Source organism: Budorcas taxicolor, chromosome 2 (genome assembly GCF_023091745.1).
Source record: "Budorcas taxicolor isolate Tak-1 chromosome 2, Takin1.1, whole genome shotgun sequence".
Lineage (NCBI taxonomy): Eukaryota > Metazoa > Chordata > Mammalia > Artiodactyla > Bovidae > Budorcas > Budorcas taxicolor.
In genome coordinates, this window is record NC_068911.1 from 120,339,127 (window position 1) to 120,362,160 (window position 23,034).

The 23,034-nt window shown below is 39.7% G+C and overlaps 1 protein-coding gene across 1 annotated transcript in view; it reads left to right on the forward strand.

Moving 5' to 3' along the window:
• Positions 1–326: 326 nt before the first annotated feature.
• The window catches only part of CNTNAP5 (contactin associated protein family member 5), a 1,081,620-nt gene continuing 1,058,912 nt past the window's right edge, over positions 327–23,034 (forward strand). Inside the window, exon 1 of the mRNA XM_052655589.1 lies at positions 327–408. Coding sequence (XP_052511549.1) covers positions 327–408 — 82 coding nt within the window. The remainder of the gene's footprint in view (positions 409–23,034) is intronic.

Here is a 23,034-nt window from a genome sequence, read left to right on the forward strand (position 1 = left end):
GAGCTCGGCGCCTGCTGTGGCTTTGGGTCGGGTTTGCACCTTTAAGAAGGGGGGACGAGGAGGAAGAGGCGAGCGAGGAAGGGAAGTGCAAGCCAGCGGCAGTTGCGGGGACAGTAGCTCCATCTGCACCTCCAAAGAAACCCCCACCACGGTTTCCAGTGGAGCGTTTGGACAAGGGATGGAGTGAAGCCTCGAGTGCCTCTCTACGGGGGGGAGGGTGGGGGTCAGACTGTGCAGAGGAGAAGAGAGAGAGAGAGAAAGAAGAAGCCGCGGCTGGCGCCTGCGAATTTGGAATTCGATTGGGAGAGACCTCTTACTCGGGGGAAATGGATTCTGGACCACGGCTGACCAGCGTTTTCACTTTGTTCTTTTCCGGCTTGTGGCATTTAGGATTAACAGCGGCAAATTGTGAGTACCAGGAGCTTGGGGCGGGTAGGTGAGGTGGGAGACCCTGGCGTTTGGAAAGACACTCAACTGTCCAAGCGTGTTCAATTGTGTCTGCTCTGAGCAGAGGAAAAGGAGGAAAATGCTGATTGGTGTGTTTCTATCTCTCTAACCATCCCAAAAGTTAGCAGAGCTCGAAGGAGCCAGCCCCTCTGGATTTTCTGCCCTTCTTCCCGAATCGGAAAGTTCGGGGGAGAAGGGAAGATTTTCTTGCCTCAGGCTCCCGCCAGCTCCGAGTTCTCTACCTGCCTGATCTCAGCCAGAGCTCCTCCCGGGAAGGGTCCCCAATTCTGGCTGTAGGAATGGGGGCTGATGTTCCAGACACAGAGTCGCTCCCAGCCACTGCACTCGGTGACAGCGGTTCCTTTCTGAATGTGGCTGCCTCGCTCCGATTTGCAGTATGCCCTGTGCCTCCCGATCCATGGCTTTCAGCTCTCCCCTAGGCAGAAGGCTCCAGTTGGGATACCCTACAACCAATGGTCATCTGTTTAATAGGGTTGGGAGTTTGGGCCTAAAAGTCATGGGCCGATGTAGTCAAACCACAAGACCAATGGCTGCCCCTGTTATAGGAGAAAGAGCTTTGATGCACACTCCACCCCCAAAATCTTTGTGCCAAAGAACACATAATGAGTATGCACTAAGTGTACACTCTGCCATCCAAGCTCTAACTTGGGCAAGTGCGGGGCATTTAATTTAATAGGCAGGAAAGCTGGACACCTGGGGATCCGCCACCTGCACTGTGTATTTAAAGAACTCAGCTCGTCAAACTTGAATAAATAGCTGGAGCCATCAGAGGTGCAAGCTCAATTGCTCAGCTGCCTCTCTAGGCAGAGAAAGGGAAGTTTTTCCAGCTCTGGAAACTCCTAAATGAAGAAATAATGCAATTAAGCCATCTGTGTTGTTTCCAAAGATGGTTTATTAAGTTTCCTCAAGGTTCTAGGTTTCCTGCCTTATCTACTAACTTCATCATGAACCTCAGTAATATCTAACCAAATTCAAACTGTTCTGATACTTTTTTCTTATTTTTGTGGTGTGAACCATCACTATTAGAGAAGAGTAGGAAGGCCACTTACTACTTACAAGTTTCTCTACCTCACTTTCCACCCTCTTAATCCAAAAGGTCCTTAAGAAAGAGATACTCAGTACCTCAAGGGAAAACAATTGGAAAATGTTTACTGATAATGATCCAAAGCTGACCCAGTGCTCCTATCTGTGTTTGGAAGTTTTGGGGCTCTGAAATTGATAGTTAGTGGAAATGGATTATAAGGATTTTTGTTATAAAATCTGTATTTCAAAGGTGTACTGAAGAGGTCAGCCTCTTTAAAGGGAAGGAAGCAAAAGGCCTTAGTTCAGAAATTATTTCAGAGAATAGGTAAGGACAGGGTGAAATCTAATTTCTCTCCTCTTTCTCCTCCTGTTCTCCCCACATCCTCCTGCTCCCCCCCCCCTTTTTTTTCTTTTGTAAGTAAAATTGTTCCCATGGTGCTGTAGAAAAACATCTAAGTGGTTCAGTAAGAGGAAGTTAGGCATGGTGCTTTCTTTCTGTAACTCCTAGAACACTAGAGGTCAGTATTGTCCTAATGATGCAAGGTGTGGCAGTAAAATAGCTGTGCTTTTCCTCTAGCACATACACCTATCTGAAAACAGTTAATATTTTGAAGATCTATGAAGAAAAAATGAGGAATAAGGGTGAAATAAATAGAACATGCTCTAGAGAAATATGGTTTGGGCTTCCTTATGTAGCATCCTAAGAGCAAGGGAAAAAAAAAACCATAGGATGAGTTTTTCTGTAAATTAACTGAATTATAGTTAATGTTACAATAATGTTCATAAAACCTAAATGGTATGACTTAAGGCTCATGCTTATTATTACTGATGCAGCAATAAAGCTAATTCTAGGCATTTAAAATAAAACCTTGTGATAATGAGCTTTAGTATTTCATCACTGACAGTGTAATTTCCCTATTTCCAATCAGCATTTCAGTTGAATGCATGCTGCTTGCTAAATATATGGGGATTAGTGTTCTTATAGTAATGTTAAATGTTTTTATTTTGCCAAACAAAATGTATTAATTCAGTGAACAATAGAATAGCAGCAGAAAATTACTTTGAATTCAGTTCTGGTGGTCTTCCAAACCTGTGATGCAGAACCTCTAAGGAAAAAAAAAAAAGAAAATTAACATTCCACAATTCTTCCAGACTTCTGTTGTCCACATACTTAATCCATTTTTTATAGTGCTTTTGTTTATTTTTTAGCTACAGCCTATTAACATTTATATGCATATATTGACAAAGAGAAATCTTTTAAATTGTCAATTTTTGTAAGTTTATAGATAATTTGGAGGATTTTCCCCCAGGATTATTATTTCTATATTTTGAAATAATACTTCAAGTCATTTGTGACAGTACTCTTGGAAATGGATTATTTACCCAAGATGGTAAACTTGGGATACTTGTGAACTTTGTTCAGCTAAAAACAACTTTTAATTGTTTCTAATCTTCTGGCAACAATTTATTATTTTTGGGGCTGTTTGTGTGTATTTAGTTTTCTCATAATCTGACCGAAACTTGGGCATTTAGGTACAAGGGAAAAATGAATTCTTGCCCAATTATAGGTCTTATGCTGCTGCTCCTGCTACTGCTAAGTCACTTCAGTCATGTCTGACTCTGTGCGACCCCAGAGACGGCAGCCCACCAGGCTTCCCCATCCCTGGGATTCTAATTAAACAAAATTAAAATAAAGTCAGGTTAGAAGGCCAGCTACAGTATAGATAATATGAGTCTGTGCAGAGAATGTAATTACCAACCAGTAATAAAAACTCTGGAAATTCCCCCATTTCGGATTTTCAGGATATTAAACAGCTACATTACTTCCTTTGGGTTTACCCTGAGGGAATTAGTTAATTTCAAATGTAAATATGATAAGCCAGTGTTAAATGAAAAAAACATTTTACATAGAATATCAGCTCCTTTGACATGAGAAGAAATGATGTGACTTGATAGTTGGTTAGAATGAAACTAGGATTTTGAAATGACAGAAGTTCTAGCCCTAGTTATGCCACAGCTAAGATGCCAAACACCCATCAGGTGATGCATCATTTCTGTTCTCACAGCTCAGCTGTAAAATAGCAACTGAGATATGTATCTACTCCCAAATAGAATAGCAGCTCAAATTTTACAGAGGAAATTCTTCAAACAGGTATATTAAAAGACATGCTTGCATTCAGAAGACAAGAGGAATGCAGGGGACAATTTTAGGGTTACTGTTCACCTTATTTTACAATAATTGGATGTTATTTGATTATAAAGAGCCTTAATTCTGACCAGTCACTTGAATGATCTCTAAGCATCTTTTCTCTTTGTTGCTACATATTAGGTCCACACAGATAACAGCCAGGAGAGAGAAATCGAAACTCTTTACTACTTTCATCACAGGCAGAACTTTATCAAAAATATGGGAAGGTGTCAATCATATTCCTAAAGATCTTCAAATAAAGAGACACACCGTACCTTGAGTTTTCTGAAGCTTATGCACAAACCCAATCAATACATAATATTATAAATAAACAAAGACTAGATTCTTTTTAGCAGGAGAGTGTTTGCCATTTACTTTTTTGTGGCATTTACATTGCAGTCATCAGAAGTGAAAGAAACATTATATTGCTCCCTTGCAAGAGTCCTGAAGATTTTCCTGTGGTTGAATGGGCTGGTCTTTGACTATCCAGATGAATTCTTCACATTATCCCCGTCTCCAAACCAGATTCATATTTCCACAACTGGAAAACAGAAAACCTGCACTAGCAATTATCATACAAGGGTATATACTTTTAAAAAGTCAGTTTCTGTAAGAATCACCTTAACTCACCCCCACATCTTATTCTTATTCTAATGAATGACTGACTGTCCTCTAAATTGCACTTCTCTTTTCCCAGCTTCTCTTGCCTTTCCTTTCTTTAATGGGACCCAGTTTTCCTTTACTAGATTGCTTTATTTTTCAGTGCGTGCCCATCTGTTACAAAACAAAATAATGTGATATCATTAAAAATGTTCCTAAAATTTTTGTTTTATTTGGTTAACAAAAAGCTCTTTATCTTGTATGCCAGAACTCTGCTGAAATATGACCTATATATACAAGCCTAATTATCCTTGTCATGTAGGACAGTGGGGAGATGGTCTAGTTACCTGAAAGGTTAGAGTACAAATATCATTCACTCAAAAAGGCTTTATTTTGAAGTTTCAGGGTTCTCATTAGACACTTCTGGGATGATAGTACTCAAAACATAGCAATTATACTTAGAATAACAACATAATAGAGTTTTAATTCCAACTAGCTGCTAGCCGCTATGGACTTAGTATCTCCCAATCCATGTGCTGTGTTCATGCAATTTGGCAAGGAAGCACAGCTAGGTAGACTTTATTAAATCCAGTTTACAGATGAGTAAATTTAAGGTTGCTGCTGCTGCTAAGTCGCTTCAGTTGTGTCCGACTCTGCGACCCCATAGACGGCAGCCCACCAGGCTCCCCTGTCCCTGGGATTCTCCAGGCAAGAACACTGGAGTGGGTTGCCATTTCCTTCTCCAATGCATAAAATGAAAAGTGAAAGTGAAGTCGCTCAGTTGTGTCCGACCCTCAGTGACCCTATGGACTGCAGCCTTCCAGGCTCCTCCATCCATGGGATTTTCCAGGCAAGAGTGCTGGAGTGGGGTGTAAGGTTAACAGACGTTAATAATTTTCCCAAGATCATAAACTCAAGGAATGAAAAAAATCAGGATCTGGACCTGTATCTATCTCCAAAGATCAGACTTTTTACAAGATATGAAATTAATCCCCATGCATTCTGATGGGGTCTCTGTGTGTGCATCTGAAGAAAGTTGCCTTGGTATCTCTGTAGTTAGACTCTGCAGCTCTATTCATAACAAAGGCCGTGGAGGCAGCTCTTTCCACCAGAACCAGCTCCTGAGCTCTACCTTAATCTACATTTGATGCAAGATGCCAGACATTGCAATAGTCAAAGATTGGAAGCCTTCTATGTGGATGAACACCAGATGTTCTGTATTTCTTTTACAAGTTTCAGGTTAAAACTTGATAAGGAAAGGATATAGCCTTGAAGATGTGATGTGTGTGCAAACACACATACATACACAATACCATTAAAAGGTATCTCTGTTGGTATCATGTCTTATAAGTCAATAGATGTCAGACAAAACTATTAATTAAATAGCAGGTATAAGCTTCCTTTCTCAGTGTTGGGCTGATCCTGAACAGGCTCTGCCTAATACTATAAATTTCATCCAAATTACTCCTCCCATATTGTATAATTTCCAGTTTCTGGAATTCTGTATTCTACAGGCAAACCATGCTTTCTCATGTTTTTTTTGTGTTTATTGGCATATGTCTGTCTACTTGGTGGAGAATATCCTTTCACATTTTTTATCTTCTATCATTTTCTCCATCTCCTTCCCCGGAAAATATACACACTTTCCCCAGTCTAGGTCAAATGTCCCTGTATATTACTACTATATTTCCATAGCATTTCCAGTCCTTGTCTCCCCAAACAAATGTGCATTTCCCTGATTATCATATTTTATCTGAATATCTATAGTCAATGCCTAAAACATATGGATGAGAGAAGAAATGAATGGGTTCCAACTAAAATTTTTCATTTCTAAACCAAAATCTTTCTATGGTCCCACTGCTAGAGTCTTTTGAAATGCATAGGTTTATGTTTGCTTGTTTGTTTTTTCAGATAAAAAGTATTACTTATTCTAGTTTTGGGACTGTTAAGATGTTAGAATATGCAGCTTTTAAGTGAAAGAGCAGAAATTTAGATCATTTGGTTGGATTTGGAGCTGAAGAGTGGGCTTCTGCATTTACACAAGGCTGCACATTTCCATGAGTTCATTGCTGACATGATCTTATTTCTGTGTCAAATAGCTCTTTGTTCCTAAAAGAGAACATCTTCCCATTCTTTGACCTTAAAACCAAGTTTGAGCTAATTTTATTAACTTGCTTTTGCAGTTTTAATGAGTGTTTTCTGTATAGTCTGAAAATACACAGATATATATTGATATAAAAATCCTTCTTCATAACTCAGTGTTCAGTATAAAGAAGAAAAGTTTAGATTCTATTTAATGGGGTTTTAGTCATAAACTACTGGAAAGATCTTATCTAATTACCAACCTACAATACTGCCCTGATAACATAATCCTGAGTCTCTGATGTCATCTTCTTATGCTGCGGTTGGGAGAAGATTTAAGCGTTAAGAGTTTGTGTATGTTACTCATTTGAAAAATTTTGTTGAAGAAATGAGTCCCAACAAAAAGTTCTCTTTGTTAAAGTCAAGTTGTTCTATGAAGCTGGAGGAATAAATATGCATTAAAAGATAGAGGCCATGACCTCAAGGAACTTTATACATGAGCAGCCAGCAAAATAAATCCTTAATCACATCAAAGTGATAAATGCTATAACAAAGGTAAGCACAGGTGACCATCTCAAACTGGCTGGGGCATCGATGCAGACTCTCTGAGGGAAACAGAATATAAGTCAAGACTTAGAGTCAGACTTCCCAGCTGGGGAAAGGAAGGGAGGTATTAGAGGCTTTTTGTGTTGTAGTGATTACTTGCACAAGTGACTCATAGGCATACAGATAGAAGAAAAATCTAGACAAGTAGGTAAACATGGGAGTCTTTGATTTTTACTGCGAAAACTATAGAGGGTCATCAAAATATTTTGAACATGTAATTAAATAATACATAATCAGATTTTTGTGTTTAAAAAATCACTGTATAAAGGAAAAATTAAAATGAGCGAAGGCTAGTCATAAGAAAACCAGTGAAGAGCTTATTACAATAACACAGGTGATAATTAATAAGGGCCTAAGGAGGAAAGTTTCAGAACCTGCAAAGGTCATAAAGAATCAGAAAGAAAATCATGAGCCAAGTAAATTCAAAACCAAGGAATCTATTAGGAAGTAAACTCACAGAAGGCACAGATTTGTGGTTAAAATGTATTTTATTGCAGCTTCCGTTGTTTTTGACAAATGAGAACTGTAGGTACTAGAAAAGGTGCTCAGTTCTCTGAAATGAAGTTCTTCTCAGTGAATACCAAACGACCATATTCTCAGTGCAGTATATTTCATATTTGCATGACACCATATAGCACATGCTGTCTGTATCCATCATCCTGATGCATCTTGTAGTCTGTAAATTATGCTGGTTTTTGTCAGCAGAGTGAGAACTAGTCATTAAGCAAGGAGCAATTAAACCTCAATCCCCCACCTTCTCATCCCCCTCTGGTAGGGAGGTAAACCAGGGATCATAACTACTATCAGTGGCTGCTCTAGGGAAGGAGAAACCGGGGAAGTTGGGTGCGCCAGGCTGATTTGCCATCATTGGTAATTGATTTGCTGGCATAAATTCCACATCTCTACACTTCTAATTGCTTTTGTGCATATTCTGGGGGGTTGATTAATGCCATCTGTTCCTTGGATCAGCTGAATTGATTGAGTTTTAAAGGATGACAACATCAATGTTGAAGATAGAAAGAAAATGAAGGAAAATGCCAAAACATCCCTTGTGGTGTATATTATTTTTAACTATCCACCTTTGGAAGCCGATACATCCTTCTGAAGACAGTCCGAGGCAAATAGCAGTCTAAAGAGATTTGCCTAACAGACAGATGCTTGTAGGTGTTAGTCTAGGCCACTGTTTGTTGAATGTATGTGTTCAGTCCCCTCTCCTCTGCCATCCCTCCTCTCTTCCCCAGTCCTCCTCTCTGTCATGTGGCCAAGTATTGCGGGTAATACCATTGGCTTTTCCCTGATTATATTAAAATGTGAAAAGAGGGGAGAAAAATATCTGTTGCATTCTGATGCTGCCTTGCTAAATATGTAGGCATAGTCACCAAATGTGAAACCTCCCATCAAAGACTATTCTAAGAGCAGTCCTGACAGAGATGTACCACCCACTGCACTTGGGAAAGCCCACTGAATTCCAATACCCCAACCCATCTGTCTGCAAACAACTCTTCTACTAACTCCATTGGTCCCTGAATTGGTAGATATGAAAGAAGGCCTTCAGTTTCATAGAGAAGCCTTAAAACACAGAGCCTCACTGGGAGAGCAAATATAAGAATTTAAATCTGTGCTGAACTCCACTTGACTAAGAGAAACAGAAGCAACATTTCTAGAAGAGATAGAGCCCAGTGTCTGAAGGAAGGGGAGAGGATGATCTGAGCTGGGGAAGGGAAAACAGGAAGGATGTTCAGAATGTCCGAGACAAGTGTCACCCACTTCCTGATTTTGCCCAGGCTGACCCTCTGTATTGCAAGGGTGAAAGTGCTACAGGTGGAAAATTGGGAGGTGATAAAGGACAGTAGAAAGGGCACAGGTCCCACAGTTCTGGGTCAATGTGGCTCTCACTCAGGATTTCCTATGGATACTAACATGAGCCTTGTAGTGTCAGTGTCAGTATAACATGAGTTACTCTGTATAAAACACACAAGACTTGTTTTTATAATTGTTAATGAATCCCGACATGGATGCTCTCAAAATCAGTTACAATAGTAATCGGGCAAAGACAAGAACATTTCCGTTCCCAAGCAAAGTTGGAAGGGCTCACTCTTTCTTCATCAGAGAGCTAAGTAATTGCCAAGGCAAAGGGTTAGAGGGACTGTGGGTAGAATTGGTCTCCACGTAACAGAGATCCAAGGCCACCTGGGTTCCTCATGCTGCCTTGCTAAATACGTAGGCAGAGTCACCAAACGTGACCTCCCATCAAGGACTTTTCTGAGGGCAGTCCTGACAGAGATCTACTACCCACTGCACTTGGAAAAGCCCACTTGGTCTCCTTCAAGGTGCAATCAGGTATGATCTCTGCTTCTGGGTTTTGGCCACTGAAATGCTTACTACAAACCTCTTTAAGGAAGTGGAGAAAAGAGCTGCCCCTAGAAAAGAAAAGAGCACACCATCTCCAGAAAACCCTGGCAGAAGATGTCAGTATTAGGGGAGAAGCATCCTTGAACAGACCTTGAGAAAAAAATCAGTGAACCTGAGCAGGAATATATATAGTGTTCCTAATAGCCTAAGCTCTCCATTTGCAGGAGACTTGAGCATATGGAAGTTAAATCTGCTGGTCAGGAGAGCTGTACTTTCCTTCTGGCTACTGCTGAAGCCTCCTTTCGGTGAATCTTTAGTTCAAGTGTTCTTCTGTTCTTGTAAATGTTGGGTTAAAATTGGGTGCTACTACAACACCTGAGGAATTATAAATGCTAATCCATCTTCAAGTGCGTCATTCATTCATCCAAAAGTACTTATGAAATGCCTACTGTGCATTTATTTCTCTGTATAGTCATGAAAGCCTATTGCTATTGAAAACCAACTGATGGAGGGAGAATTGGATTGGTGTCCATATAACCCCAAAACAGCAACAACAAAAAATAACAGTATCTCTTCAAATCAAAGCCATAGCAGTGGGATCCTCCACTCTAGTCTTGTTCAATGTATTAAGCACCTCTCTTCTCTTCCCGAGTCTTTTCTCTCTGCTTCCTTATCTTCAGCATTTCTTCCCCTTCACGCTTAATTTGCCACCTTTGCAATGCCCTTCCTTTCTTCCTTCCACTTTCCTCCCTCCCTTCCCCACAGTCTTCTACTCCTATCCCTTCCTCTCTTCTCTACCCCCCTCTCCCCTTTCAGTCTCCCTTCTTTCACTCTGCCTGTTTCATTTAATGTTTAGTGATTTTTTGGTTGTTTTACAGCCAAGGCTAATGCTCTTTAAACTTTGCCACTGAAGTGCTGCTTGCCAGGGGAAAAAAAAAAAAAAAGAGTGCACAGAACCCAGGGGAGTCTGAGAGATTAGCTTCACATGGCTGCCGAAGCATGTAATTTCTTGAATTTTTTCTTAAACGCTCAGACAAATCTGCATTCCATTCCATATTCCATCCATGTGTAAATTACAGGAAAAATATTTTCCCACAATCTCTGGTTAAAAATTGATGAGCAAAATTGATTTACTTAACCCATGACAAAGGGCTGCATACACCCAGGGGCACAAGTCTAAGCTTTCTGGCTCTTTATCCCTATTTATGCCTTCTAGGATTCCTGTATGAAGAAGTACAACTTCCCTGTCTTACCTCTCATTTAGGAACAGGTAGCTTCCTTTCCCATGAAATGTGATTGGTCTGTGAGCTGCAAATTATAATTAATCAATAATGGGAGGTGAGAAGAGCTTATAGATTCACATGAGGAAAGGAAACCCACAAGCCTACTTGATGAACAGAAATGGAACTTTCGGAGGGGCTGTGGGTAAGAAGTCTTCTCAGCTTCACTCTGAGTCTGTGTCCCACCCCATGGCAGTCACCTGGCAACATAATCCACATCCATGGAACTCACCTGTGAGTAAATGAGCTCTTTCAAGTTACAGGATTGGGGTCAATGAGGGCAGGGTTTTTTTGTTTGTTTCTTTGTTTTTTAAAGAAAATTGGAAGCAGGCTGAGCTTACCAGGATATTAAAGGAGAGATTAATGCTTCTCCTTCTACAACAATCAGGAACTGTTCAACAGTCACAAGAAATGAAATCACCAGATTTAATTCACCAGATCAGAAGGTCCCAACATTAAAGATGAGAGATAAAGTTAAATGATGTGTTTCTTCCTGAGCAGAGCTTCCAAAGATACACTTCATCCCAATGGTTGTACCTGATGGGCTCATTCTATTCCTCCCCACAGTCTGATTCAATAGTTATCATCCTCCCCATTCTAGGACAAACATGAGTCAGCTTGGACAGTCAGGTGATTTACCCATGATCAAATAAGTTTCATGTGGTCACACTAGGATGATAACCCATATTTCCCTGACACCAGAGTCCATATCTTTTTTACACACTCAATTCAGTTCAGTCGCTCAGTCTTGTTCGACTCTTTGCTACCCCATGAATCTCAGCATGCCAGGCCTCCCTGTCTATCATCAACTCCTGGAGTTTACGCAAACTTACATCCATTGAGTCAGTGATGCCATCCAGCCATCTCATCCTCTGTCGTTCCCTTCTCCTCTTGCCCCCAACCCCTCCCAGCATCAGGGTCTTTTCCAATGAGTCAACTCTTTGCATGAGGTGGCCAAAGTATTGGAGTTTCAGCTTCAGCACCAGATCTTCCAATGAACACCCAGGAATGATCTCCTTTAGGATGGAATGGTTGAATCTCCTTGCAGTCCAAGGGACTCTCAAGAGTCTTCTCCAACACCACAGTTCAAAAGCATTAATTCTTTGGTGCTCAGCTTTCTTCACAGCCCAACTCTCACATCCATACATGACCACTGGAAAAATCATAGCCTTGACTAGACGGACCTTTGTTGGCAAAGTAATGTCTCTGCTTTTTAATATGCTATCTAGGTTGTGTTGTGCCCAAGTCACAAAATCTCCCAATGACCACCAGGGAGCTGATATCCAATGCAAAAGCAAGAAAGTTTTTATTACCAAGCTCGAGCTGCAGCTCCCACTGTTATCGACGCAGCGGCTAAGGAGAGGAGCCCCAAGCTCTGGGTTACGTTGCTTATATAGGGTATTCTCACGAGAAAAATTTGAAAAACGGGAGTTTTTGGGTTGGGAGATGTCTAATTGGTTACCTTCTGTGGAAGGGTTAGGTGTTGGGTTCTAATTGGTTCCCATTTCCCGGGCTTAATTCGAATTTCCCGGGCCGGTCATAAGTCCTGAACGTAAAGTCAGGAGATCCTGATCTGGGATCTAATTGGCTCGCAGGTGGTGGGGTGATGTCAGGGGATTTCCAAAGACTCTTTCCTCAGAACTCTAAAATGGAGTCTTCTTTAACAAAATGTGGTGGCTTAGGTTCTTCAGTTGGTCATAACTTCCCTTCCAAGGAGTAAGCATCTTTTAATTTCATGGCTGCAATCACCATCTGCAATGATTTTGGAGCCCCCAAAAATAAAGTCTGCCACTGTTTCCACTGTTTCCCCATCTATTTCCCATGAAGTGATGGGACCAGATGCCATGATCTTAGTTTTCTGAATGTTGAGCTTTAAGCCAACTTTTTCACCCTCCTCTCTCACTTTCATCAAGAGTCTATTTAGCTCTTCATTTTCTGTCATAAGGGTGGTGTCATCTGCATATCTGAGGATATTGATATTTCTCCCAGCAATCTTGACTCCAGCTTGTGCTTCTTCCCACTGCTTTCTTGAACTCAAAGCTAAGGTTGAGCTACTCTTGAACTTGAGATGGTCAACCTTGCAGACCTAGTCTTTCTCTGTGATCCAGGGTAAGAAAAACCTTATCAATCTTGACCTACAGATTTCTCCCCCTTGTGCAGGTCATCTTATTCTAACTTTGCTGGCAGCACTTCCCCCATAGCTAGAAGTCTTCATAGCAAATAGTTTCCTGTTTCTGAAAGTTGATTTTCTTACTCTCTAAAGCTTATACCATTAAATAGTGGTCTTGAGGAGCCTGAGATGAGCCCAGTTTTAATGCATCTGTCCCTGTCTCATTCTCCCTAGAGATCTTCCTCACAAATTTCAGCAGTTTCAGCACTACATCATACTGGAGCCCTCCTAGACTTTATCAGATGGATGTTCTGTTTTTATTTTTGTTTTTTAAAGTTGGTGCTGATAAGAAAACACCTATTTGTGATGTTTAGATCACAGATTCTAATAATGCAAGGATTGGACTACATTGAGATCCATTCTCGTCCTTGGGGTAAGCTGTAGAGTTCACCCTATATCTGGCACCCAACCTCCTTTCCCCCAGTGGGGATGGATGGGAGGGAGGGTTTTGAACAAGCATAAGCTGAATGACATTACCCTTCACCACAGATGAGGTCCCATGATGAGCACTGGCTCTATGGGCCTCAGAGAGTCTACAAGGCAGAGAACCACCCATTGTGTCCAGTTTCCTTTCATCACCAGTCACAAGGAAAGCCAGGCCAGTGGATTCTGTGCTTTATTCTCTAGCTCCCCTGCTTGTGTCCCTTCGACTTGAGCTATTATTTAGCTTAGTTGTGAGGTCTCTGTCTCCTCTGTCCTGTTTTTCAGCTATTTTCTTGTCTCAGCAGACCTCCTTCCTTAGGTTCGAAGAGGCTAAGCAATTTGTTCAATGGTCAGAATCCTCACCATCAGAGAAGCTTTGCTTTTCCTCTTCCAACCATAGAGCCATCAGGAAAGGACATGGAGTATCCCGAAGTCATTCACACTGAAGCAATGAATCAGAGCTGTGTTCTAGCTCTCCAAAAGAAGGAGTGCTCCAGGCAATAAGACCTTAAATATTAAAACTTATTTTAGGAGATCACTATGGTTCCTAAGATTAAATCTTATGTAGAATTTTTATGTAAAATAAATTGCACAGATGACAGCTTTGCAGGATATGAGGAGAGGAGATGCAAAATCCTATCACTCAACCTACTCTTCTCTCCTGATTCTTCAGGCAAGTAGCACACAAGGCCTCCTGCCTTACCTGTAACTGTAGGACTCTCCAAGTTCATAGTTTCATGCAAAAGTGATGAGGCATATGAAGGTTTTAAGAAAAAGTGGGGGTAGTGGGCTCAATGGTGGCCAACACTTGGCTGCTGTGCAGCCACAAGGCCACCCTGGGTGTTTGTCACAGGAGACACGCTTTCAATTTTCTTTTAGGAAGAGACCCTGGAGTAGGAAATTGCAACCCACTCCAGTATTGTTGCCTGGAGAATTCCACAGACATAGGAGCTTGGTGGGCTATTGTCCATGGAGCCGCAGAGAATCAGACATGACTGCACATACACAGATAAATACATACATACATTCTTTCATGTTATTTTCCATTCTGGTTCATCACCATCGATTATGGATATTGAATATAGTTCCCTGTGTTATACAGAGGGACCTTGTTGTTTATTCATTCTCTACAAAATAGTTTTTATCTGCTAACCCCAAACTCCCAATCTATCCCTCTGCCACCCGCCTCCCCTTTGGCAACCACAGTTGGTTCTCTATGTCCCACTTGTGGGAGAAATGGACATTTTGGCTCCAGAATTGAGGCCCTCTTAGTGTTCCCTAATGTTAATGAATGTGACTAGACATTGTGAAAATACACATATGAAATTCAGTTTTACCCTATCTGGATTCAGGCTTAGTTTCTGGTTCTGGTTGGAGTGTTATTGTCACCACAGGCATACACATTTCCTTAGTGTACCATTCATTAGAAAATCACATTGCATTAGATCTACACTGTACTTACATATGAGTGAACTCCAAATGCTCCTGCTCTCCATTCTTTTATTTGTTTAAATTGGACCTATTGCTTTATTTTTCTTCTTTGTCTATTTGGCCATGCTCCATGGCTTGCAAGGTCTTAGTTCCCTGACCAGGGATTAAATCCAAGCCATCGCTGTGGAAGCACTGAGTTCCAACCACTGGACCACCAGGGAACTCCCTATTCTATATTCTCAATAGAATTCAATATAAGTATTTATGATGCTATATGTACATGGATATATATGTGTACACACAACTATCTGTATACACACAACTATATGTATAATAAATTTGAGATATTATTAGTTTTCTTTCATAGTTAATATGCCAGGTACAATTTTACATGTGCATGCATGCTATGTAAACTGTTTATTCTGGAAAATGTCAAAATTTATTGTCCCCCAAGGTCAATATTGACTTGGGTGTCACTTCTGTGAATATTTACCTTTCTAGATAATGAATTGAAATGGGCATTTGGATGGAAATTAATATCTATTTATTTTCTGAAATCGAATGTGTTTTGCCATGAGAATGGATAAATGCTATTGGGAGGTGTGCAGACGTGTCCCACTGTGGAGGCTCTGTTTTCAGCGTGGTGCTCAGGAAGCATCCTTTGCATTCTGATTTACTTTGGTTGGGGGTTTTTAATAGTTCTTTCACATGATTCTTTTACTTAATGGACAGAATGCATAACTTCAGATATATTCAGCTTGGCATTTCAGTAACATAATCAGGAGATAATGACACTTGTGCATATGGGAAATAAGTATATATGGAATTAATGAGCACTTTAGTTTTGGGATTTATTTAGGACAAACTAGTTCCCTGAGAGACACAAAACTCCTTCAACAATGGTTTAATTCAATGAAAAATACAGGGAGAGGCAGGAAATTACAAAGTGTTTCCTTTGGTTTTGAGCTATTGACTTAACGCTTTCAAAAAAAATTTTGGTGTGTTGTGTGTTTTGAAGATATGATATGTATGCCTGTGTGTGTATATGTATTTGTACAGTGCTTATGTCTTTCTTTACAAAAGTCAGTGCCTCACACATATTCAGGCATCTTTTAATATATCAAACTAATTTGAAATTCTTTCTTAAATTGTGAGTTTACAATAGAGATATTTCCTGTTGCTCTTCCCTCACTGTTTTATTAACCAGATATTGAGTAGCAATATATATTTTTTGGCTTAAAAGAGCTGGTAATACATTTAAATAAAAATACAATTATGACAAGTGCTATGTCCTGTTCTATATGCATAATATATGTGTATGCTTTTCTATACCAATGTCCACACACATTGCATTTTTGGTTTTGTCCTTTATAAATAAGACAGATTAATTTAGATGCCATGTCAGCAAATCTTTTCTAGCTGTCAATGGTCAGATAAATGACCTGGACTTAGGAAGAAAATACTATAATTAAGCACAGGCTGTGGCTTCATAGTTGAGAGACTAAACCACTGGAAATTCATTAGTAAAGTTAATCTGACAAACATCTGAGCAAGCGAAACAGAATCAATTTGAGGGGAGAATGTATGACTCTAATGATGCTTTCACCCTTGTTGATATGTGGTCTAGGGTAAAGATTTCTATGTTTTCTGTATAAATATCTATTGTTGGACAATTCAATTTGACTTATTGGATTCCTATAGCTAAGTGTTGTGTGGCTTTGTTGGGGAAATGATGTCATTTGGTATATGAGGAAATAAAAACACCTCAGTTGATAGCCAGTGGAAGTCTCATTTTACACACCATCCAAATCACATCCCTCATTAGAAATGAAGCCAATACAGCACCTCTGTTCCTTGTGATGGGAAGGTATGATTACTGGAAAAAGCTGAAAGACATTGGGAGGTTCTTCTGTCCATATTTGCATGCACATGTGTACACATATGTGCTCAATGTCAATTAATTTAGCTTGGGCTTCTCTTTTGAAACACACTATACCTGTTGTTAATCAGTTGTTCTCAGCTGGAAGTGATTTTGCCCTGGGGGACATTTGACAATATTTGGAATATACATCCTCTATTGTCACAACTGGAGGTTTGCTAGTAGCCTCCAGTTGGTAAAATCCAGAGATGATAGTTAGTATAAGCTTTCCTGGTGGCTCACTGGTAAAGGATCTGCCTGCCAAGCAGGAGATGTAGATTAGATCCCTGGCTCAGGAAGATCCCCTGGAGAGGAAAATGGCAACCCACTCTAGTATTCTTGCCTGGGAAATCCCATGGATAGAGGAGCCTGACAGGCTACAGTTCACTGGGTTGTGAAGAGTCAGATACAACTTAACAACTAAACAGCAGCAGCAGAGATGTTAGTACACACTTGATGATGGACAAGATTGTGCTCCACAATAAATAATTATCTGCCTTTGAGGTCAAGATAATCAAAATTTGAGAAACGCTGAAGCTCTGTCAGTCACTTATGGATCATCATGTATTAATTTTTAAAGATGCCCAACATACATACACACACATGACTTCATTCTAACATCTAGTCTTGTAGAAAGATACTTAGATTAGAAGAAGAAAAATCAATACATATCTGCTCCTGATTTTGTCACTTACTGGCCATGGGATTTTGTGCTCATCATTCCACATTTTTCTCAAATAAGGATGATGTTATCTGCCCTAACGGCTTTGCTATTGTGAATAAGAAATGAAGTAATGCATGAGAAGCTATACACATGCATTCTTGATGTATTGATATTTGTTACAATTTTTATTATTTGGAGGAGTCTATTCTAACTGAACTATTCCTAAGACTTTAGACAAATAAGGGATGACAGGTGTGCTGTGGGTACAATGTAAAGAAGGACCAAAGGGACGTGACCTGGACTGGGAGCTGCCAAGGTCAATTTCACACCATTTTTTCAGGTTTTATATTTACTTTGTGGTTCCAATTTCAGTCTTATCTTGAAAATCATCTGGTCAGGTTGCCTTCAGTAGAACTCCATGTACTATAGTGCAAAAGCTAAAGTATTTTATATTTTATAGTAAAGCATTTTCTATTTGCCATTTTTTCCCTCTTCATAGCCCTCTCACCCCCCAATATACATATATATGTGAGAAATTCTGGGATGAAATGAAAGGTGCCAAAGTGGCCAAGGCAGGTGCTTCTGAGGTGACATAGTTGCTTGGCACAGGAAAGGCCATGAACCAATCTCTTCAGAATACAATTTCTACCCCATTTATCAGCTCAATGATCAGTTAGATAAGGGCCTTGGCTTTGATTGCTTATCTGCTCCAACCTAATCTTTGATGTTTAGAATCAATTAAAGCAAAAATATAGTCTTTAACTTTGTCTTTTCAATAGAAATGGGATGGCTGCCCTTGGCCTCTACTGAATTTCTGCTTTTTTAAAAAGGCGGGTTATAAAAGGCTAAAGAATTGGAAAAGGGACTTTTGAAGTTAAGTGGTCCAGTTATAACCTAAATAACCTGTAGAGATCTCCACATTCACTAAATGTATTCCTGCTATTTGGCTACTCCATCCCACTTTTTTTTTTTTCATCCCACTTCTTATAACCATAGAAATATGACTTCCCAGGATAGCTCACTACCTGCTGCAAAAATTGTAATGAGTAGGGTATCCTTCCTTCCACTGTACCTGATTCTATCTCCAAATCACCAAACACTCCTCCTAGCTTGCTTGTTGGACCATCCCAAACCAAAGTGTTCATCCTTCTTTATCATGATCTTCTTCTTCTTCTTTTTTTTTGCAAATACCTGAGAACAGCAACCCCAGTTCTCTTGGTCTTCTTATCTCTTCTTTTCTTTTATTATGTTGACAACATAATTTCTCTTCCTCAGACATCTCACCATCTTCTGCCCCTGTTTTGTACATATGCTACTTTGTCATTGATGGATGTGTACAATATAACATTCAAAACAGAGCAATCATTCCTCCAGATTTGTTCTTCCTGACTGTGGGTACCACAGTGTGATGGCCATAAGGAACCCTGGCTGGCAGAAGAGATTTGGAAAGGTTTTATAACCACATACAGCCTGAAGTCTGACATGAATCAAATGGATGTCACTAAAGAGCTGTATTGCTTTAAAGGCCGCTATTGTCTCTCCTTCCTCCCACTCACTGTTTTCAATTAATTAGCCATCAACCGGTATAAATGGTTCTCCTCACTTTGCTCAAGGATATCTTGCAAAGTTTTATATTGGCAGTTTTCACTAAATTAAGTGAAGCAGGAACTTTCATCTTCCTTTTGTCTACACAAATCTTCTCCATGGTCCAGTTCCAGCCCTTTCTTCTCTAGTCTTAATTATTTTTGCTCTCCTCTAAACCCTTAAAGTCTATATAATATAAATTATATCTTTAAGCTATTAACTATATACTGCCTTTCCTTGGCCTCTGTTTTTCTTTTCATTCAGAATTTGTCCAATTATAATTCAGTATAAAAATTACATTCTGTATAGTCTTCATATATGTTACAAAATATTATATTGGATTTGTTTATATTAATGTAATAAAATAGTAATAGTAGCTACCGCTATTGACTGTTTACTGTGTACCAGATCTTATCATTCACTTATATCACTGCTAATCTACTCCATAATCTATATGATTAATATTTCTTAAGAAACTGAGATTTATATAGGCTAAGTAATTTACACCTATGAAGTGACTGACCTGAGATCTAACCCTGGTTTCTGATTCCAAAGTACTGTGTTTTTTCCACAGAGGACAGCATGGTAGACCCTGGAAAGGAGCTAAGCTCCTAATAGTTTCTCAGTCTAGCCTCATTCCAGTTCATTGGAGGAAATCACATCATTTTACAATATTTTTTGAGCACCGGTTCCAAACTAAGGACTGCTTTTAACCTTTGGTGAAAAAACATGGTCAATACCTAAATATAGACTAAAGTGAAATACAGACCAGAGCTTCCCACCAGCCTGGGGATCCACCTCTCTAAGGCCTTCTTGTGGAGATGATGGTTTATGTTGGCCTCTAGTTTGTAGTTCTGCTCTATGCTTTTACTTTTGCTTAAATTCTAAAACCCTTGGCTGCTCATATCCCCTCAACTGTCATGATGACGGATGCTGTGAAATGATCACAGCATGTTTGGAGACATCTATCATTCAGGGTAACTTCAGCTCTGAACCCAAGCTTTTCAAATGTAACTTTAGCACCATCCACCCTGCAGAAGTAAGGCATGACAATGAGGAAACACTTATACATGTGCACACACACCCACACCTCAATTTTTAAACACCCATTTTCCTGGGGCACCAACTTCACTCAAAAGTTAAGAAGTGCACATTATTTTATATAAAGTGCAGATATATTCTGGAGTAGAATTTCAAGTCTCATGGAATGTTCAGACAAAACCTGAAGTTTCAAATATGTCTCTGGCTTCAATATGTGTATCCAGAAATTAACAGTTACAGCCTCACTCTTCTCTGACCTACGGACTCCTTAGGGGAAAAACAAATTGTAAAGAGTATCCCTAAATCAATTTCCATGGGCCTACTGTAACCTTTCAGCTTGGCCTCCAGTTAAAAATGTCTTTCTCCAAACATTGTGTTTCTTTGTTTTGTTGGGTTGTTTTGTTCTTTTTCCCTTAACACAGAGTTACTAGGTTGTGTTACAACACAGAATGATGGTATAGTACTGTGTGTCTTATCTCTGAGCATGCTCTGATAAAAAAGCACTGTATGTACATTGATAATATTAATATTCACTTTCTTCCTATTCTATGAATTTTTAGACATATCTCCACTCTAGGTTTTATGTTTTGGGAAAGAACGTAGAATACAGTGATATTGACAGAAGCCCTGTTCTTCTGCCTATTTTCCCCACCTATCCCTACCTTCTCACAGGAAGGAAGTCTTGCCTGAACTCTGCTTTAGGACTCTTAAGGATCTCCATGTTGTGTTAAGGTGCTTCATATCCCCTGAAATGCTGCACAAATTACTATGTGTTGTATGTGCAGCTGTGCATTTTTCTTGGATAAAAACCTTTCAGGTCATCCGATTTCCAAAACAATCAGAAAAAATTTCCGAATTACCCAGGAAAGATGATACGGGAAAGACACTGTGAGCCTCATTATCCTGTAGGTCCTCAGGGAGGGGAGGAGGTGAAGGTCTTATTCTACATGCCAGTGATGGTGATTTTTACCTAAGTATGTACTAACTGCATGTTCCTTCTCATTCCTGACACCATGGCCATGAGTCCTGGGGGACAGAGAGGAGCAAAATGTGTCTGTCAAAGAAGCAAGGCCATGTAGAATATAAAAGACAAGGACAGGGAAGGGAAACTTTAGACATTTCATAACTTTTGCCGGTGGCCAGATATGCACATTGCAAAGAAGCTGGAATTAATATGGATGAACAGTTTTATTACAAAGAATAGATTTTTTTAAAAAGCTATTCATAGCTTGTCCCCTTGTCCTTCCTGACCCCTCCCCTGCCATCCCTTCACAAAAGAGAAAAAGATAGACAAGAACAGCTTAATATCTAGAATTTGCAAGTCTCTGAATATCCACGTGAAAACAGCTGTCGCCCACTGAGAAACCAGCAAACCTTAATCATTTTCCATTGCATTGGAAGAAAGAGGGCTGAGGTATCCATTTTTCCTTGCAAATGTCAGGTGCCCAGAGCAATTAACTAATCATACCCCTACCAGATCAAGTTAAAGGATGCAATATATTTCATACAAAAACCCAGACAATTGGGTTGTTAATGCTAAGGGGACTCTCTACAGAGAGAGATAAAAAGGAAGTCGATAAAAAAGGATGTCACAGAGGCAAAAGCATTTTATGTCACCTAAGTAAACCTGTGCCCCATGCAGAGGAAATGAGCTTGATGATGGGCTGAGGAGGATGATGCAACCATGGGCACACATATCATTTTTTTAGGTTAATACTGGAATGCTTTAAGAGCTCCAAAGTAAGAGATTTATTTGATGCTGAAAATTAAAAAATCCTGAAGAATGAGTTTGTTAAGTCATTCTTTCTCATTCCACTCGCCCCCCTCTTTTCCCCCTTGGTGTCCTTATATTTGTTCTCTGTTTGTGTATCTATGCCATCTTTCTAGATTCCATATATATGCATTAATATATGATATTTGTTTTTCTGTTTCTGACTTATTTCACTCTGTGTGACAGACTCTAGGTCCTTCCACATCTCTACAAATGACACAATGCTGTTCCTTTTTATGGCTGAATAATACTCCATTGTATGCATGTACTGTATCTTCTTTATCCATTCATTTGTCAGTGGGCATCTAAGTTGTGGGATAGAATGGGAGATTAGGGTAGACATACAAACACAACTACTTATAAAATAGATAACTAATGAGAAACAATTGTGTAGCTCAAGGAACTCAGTGCTCTTGGTGACCTAAATGGGGAGGAAATCCAAAAAGGAGGGAATATATGTACACATGTAGCTGATTTACTTTGTTGTACAGCAGAAACTAATTCAACATTGTAAAGCAACTATACTCCAGTGCGGAAAAAAATTTTAAAAATAAAATCTCAAAAATTTCAAATAAAGAAAATAATCATTCTTTCTCAGTACTGACTATAGCCTAAGAACCGAGTCCTTATCATGTGGAAACAATAATAAGAATAAAGAAAATGACAAAGAAGGCTTAAAATGTATATATACTACTTAAAGACAAAAACCAATTCTGTTCTTTTGGTCTGTTAGCATAGTTAACCTTCCTAATAACCCTGTATTGTAACTATATGTTGAACCCTACTATACAGATAAGGAAACAGAGGCACAGAGGGGTAAAGTCACCTGCTTAATGTCTCCCAGTTGGAGTATGAAAATATCAGCTCAAGTAGTCTGGTTTCAGGACCCACAGTCTTCATGCCAGAGGTTAGCTCATGTTCCTCATTTGACAGAAGAGAAAATGCAGCTGGGTCAGCTGAAGAATTAGCCAAGGTTTATCAGTGATACACAGAGCTTTATTTGCACCATATTATTGTATTGGAATTTGGCTCTAGAAAGGATACAGGCTCCTAACTCTGCTGTCTCAAACAAGGAGGCAGGAAGGCTCAAGTGGACTTCAGCCTATCACTGTAGAACATTCCATGCCTTGTGGCATTGCCTGATCTCTGTCTCATTTTCTCCTGGGTTCCAGGTGAATTCCAGAGCAGTAACTGACTCAAGTATGAAAGATATGAGTGTTAAAAATATTCATCTCAGTAAATTTTAAAGAACTTACTAACTTTATTCACTGATTTGTGGATGGGGCAGCATCTCATCCAACAAATCAAATGGGGCTCAGAGAAGCTGTGAAGAATGGAAGACTTTATAGGCAGAAAAAGGAAGTTACTAGCAAAAAGTGGGTTGTTTTAGGCAAGGTCATCTTCTTTGGGGAACAGCAGGAGTCCATCAGGTG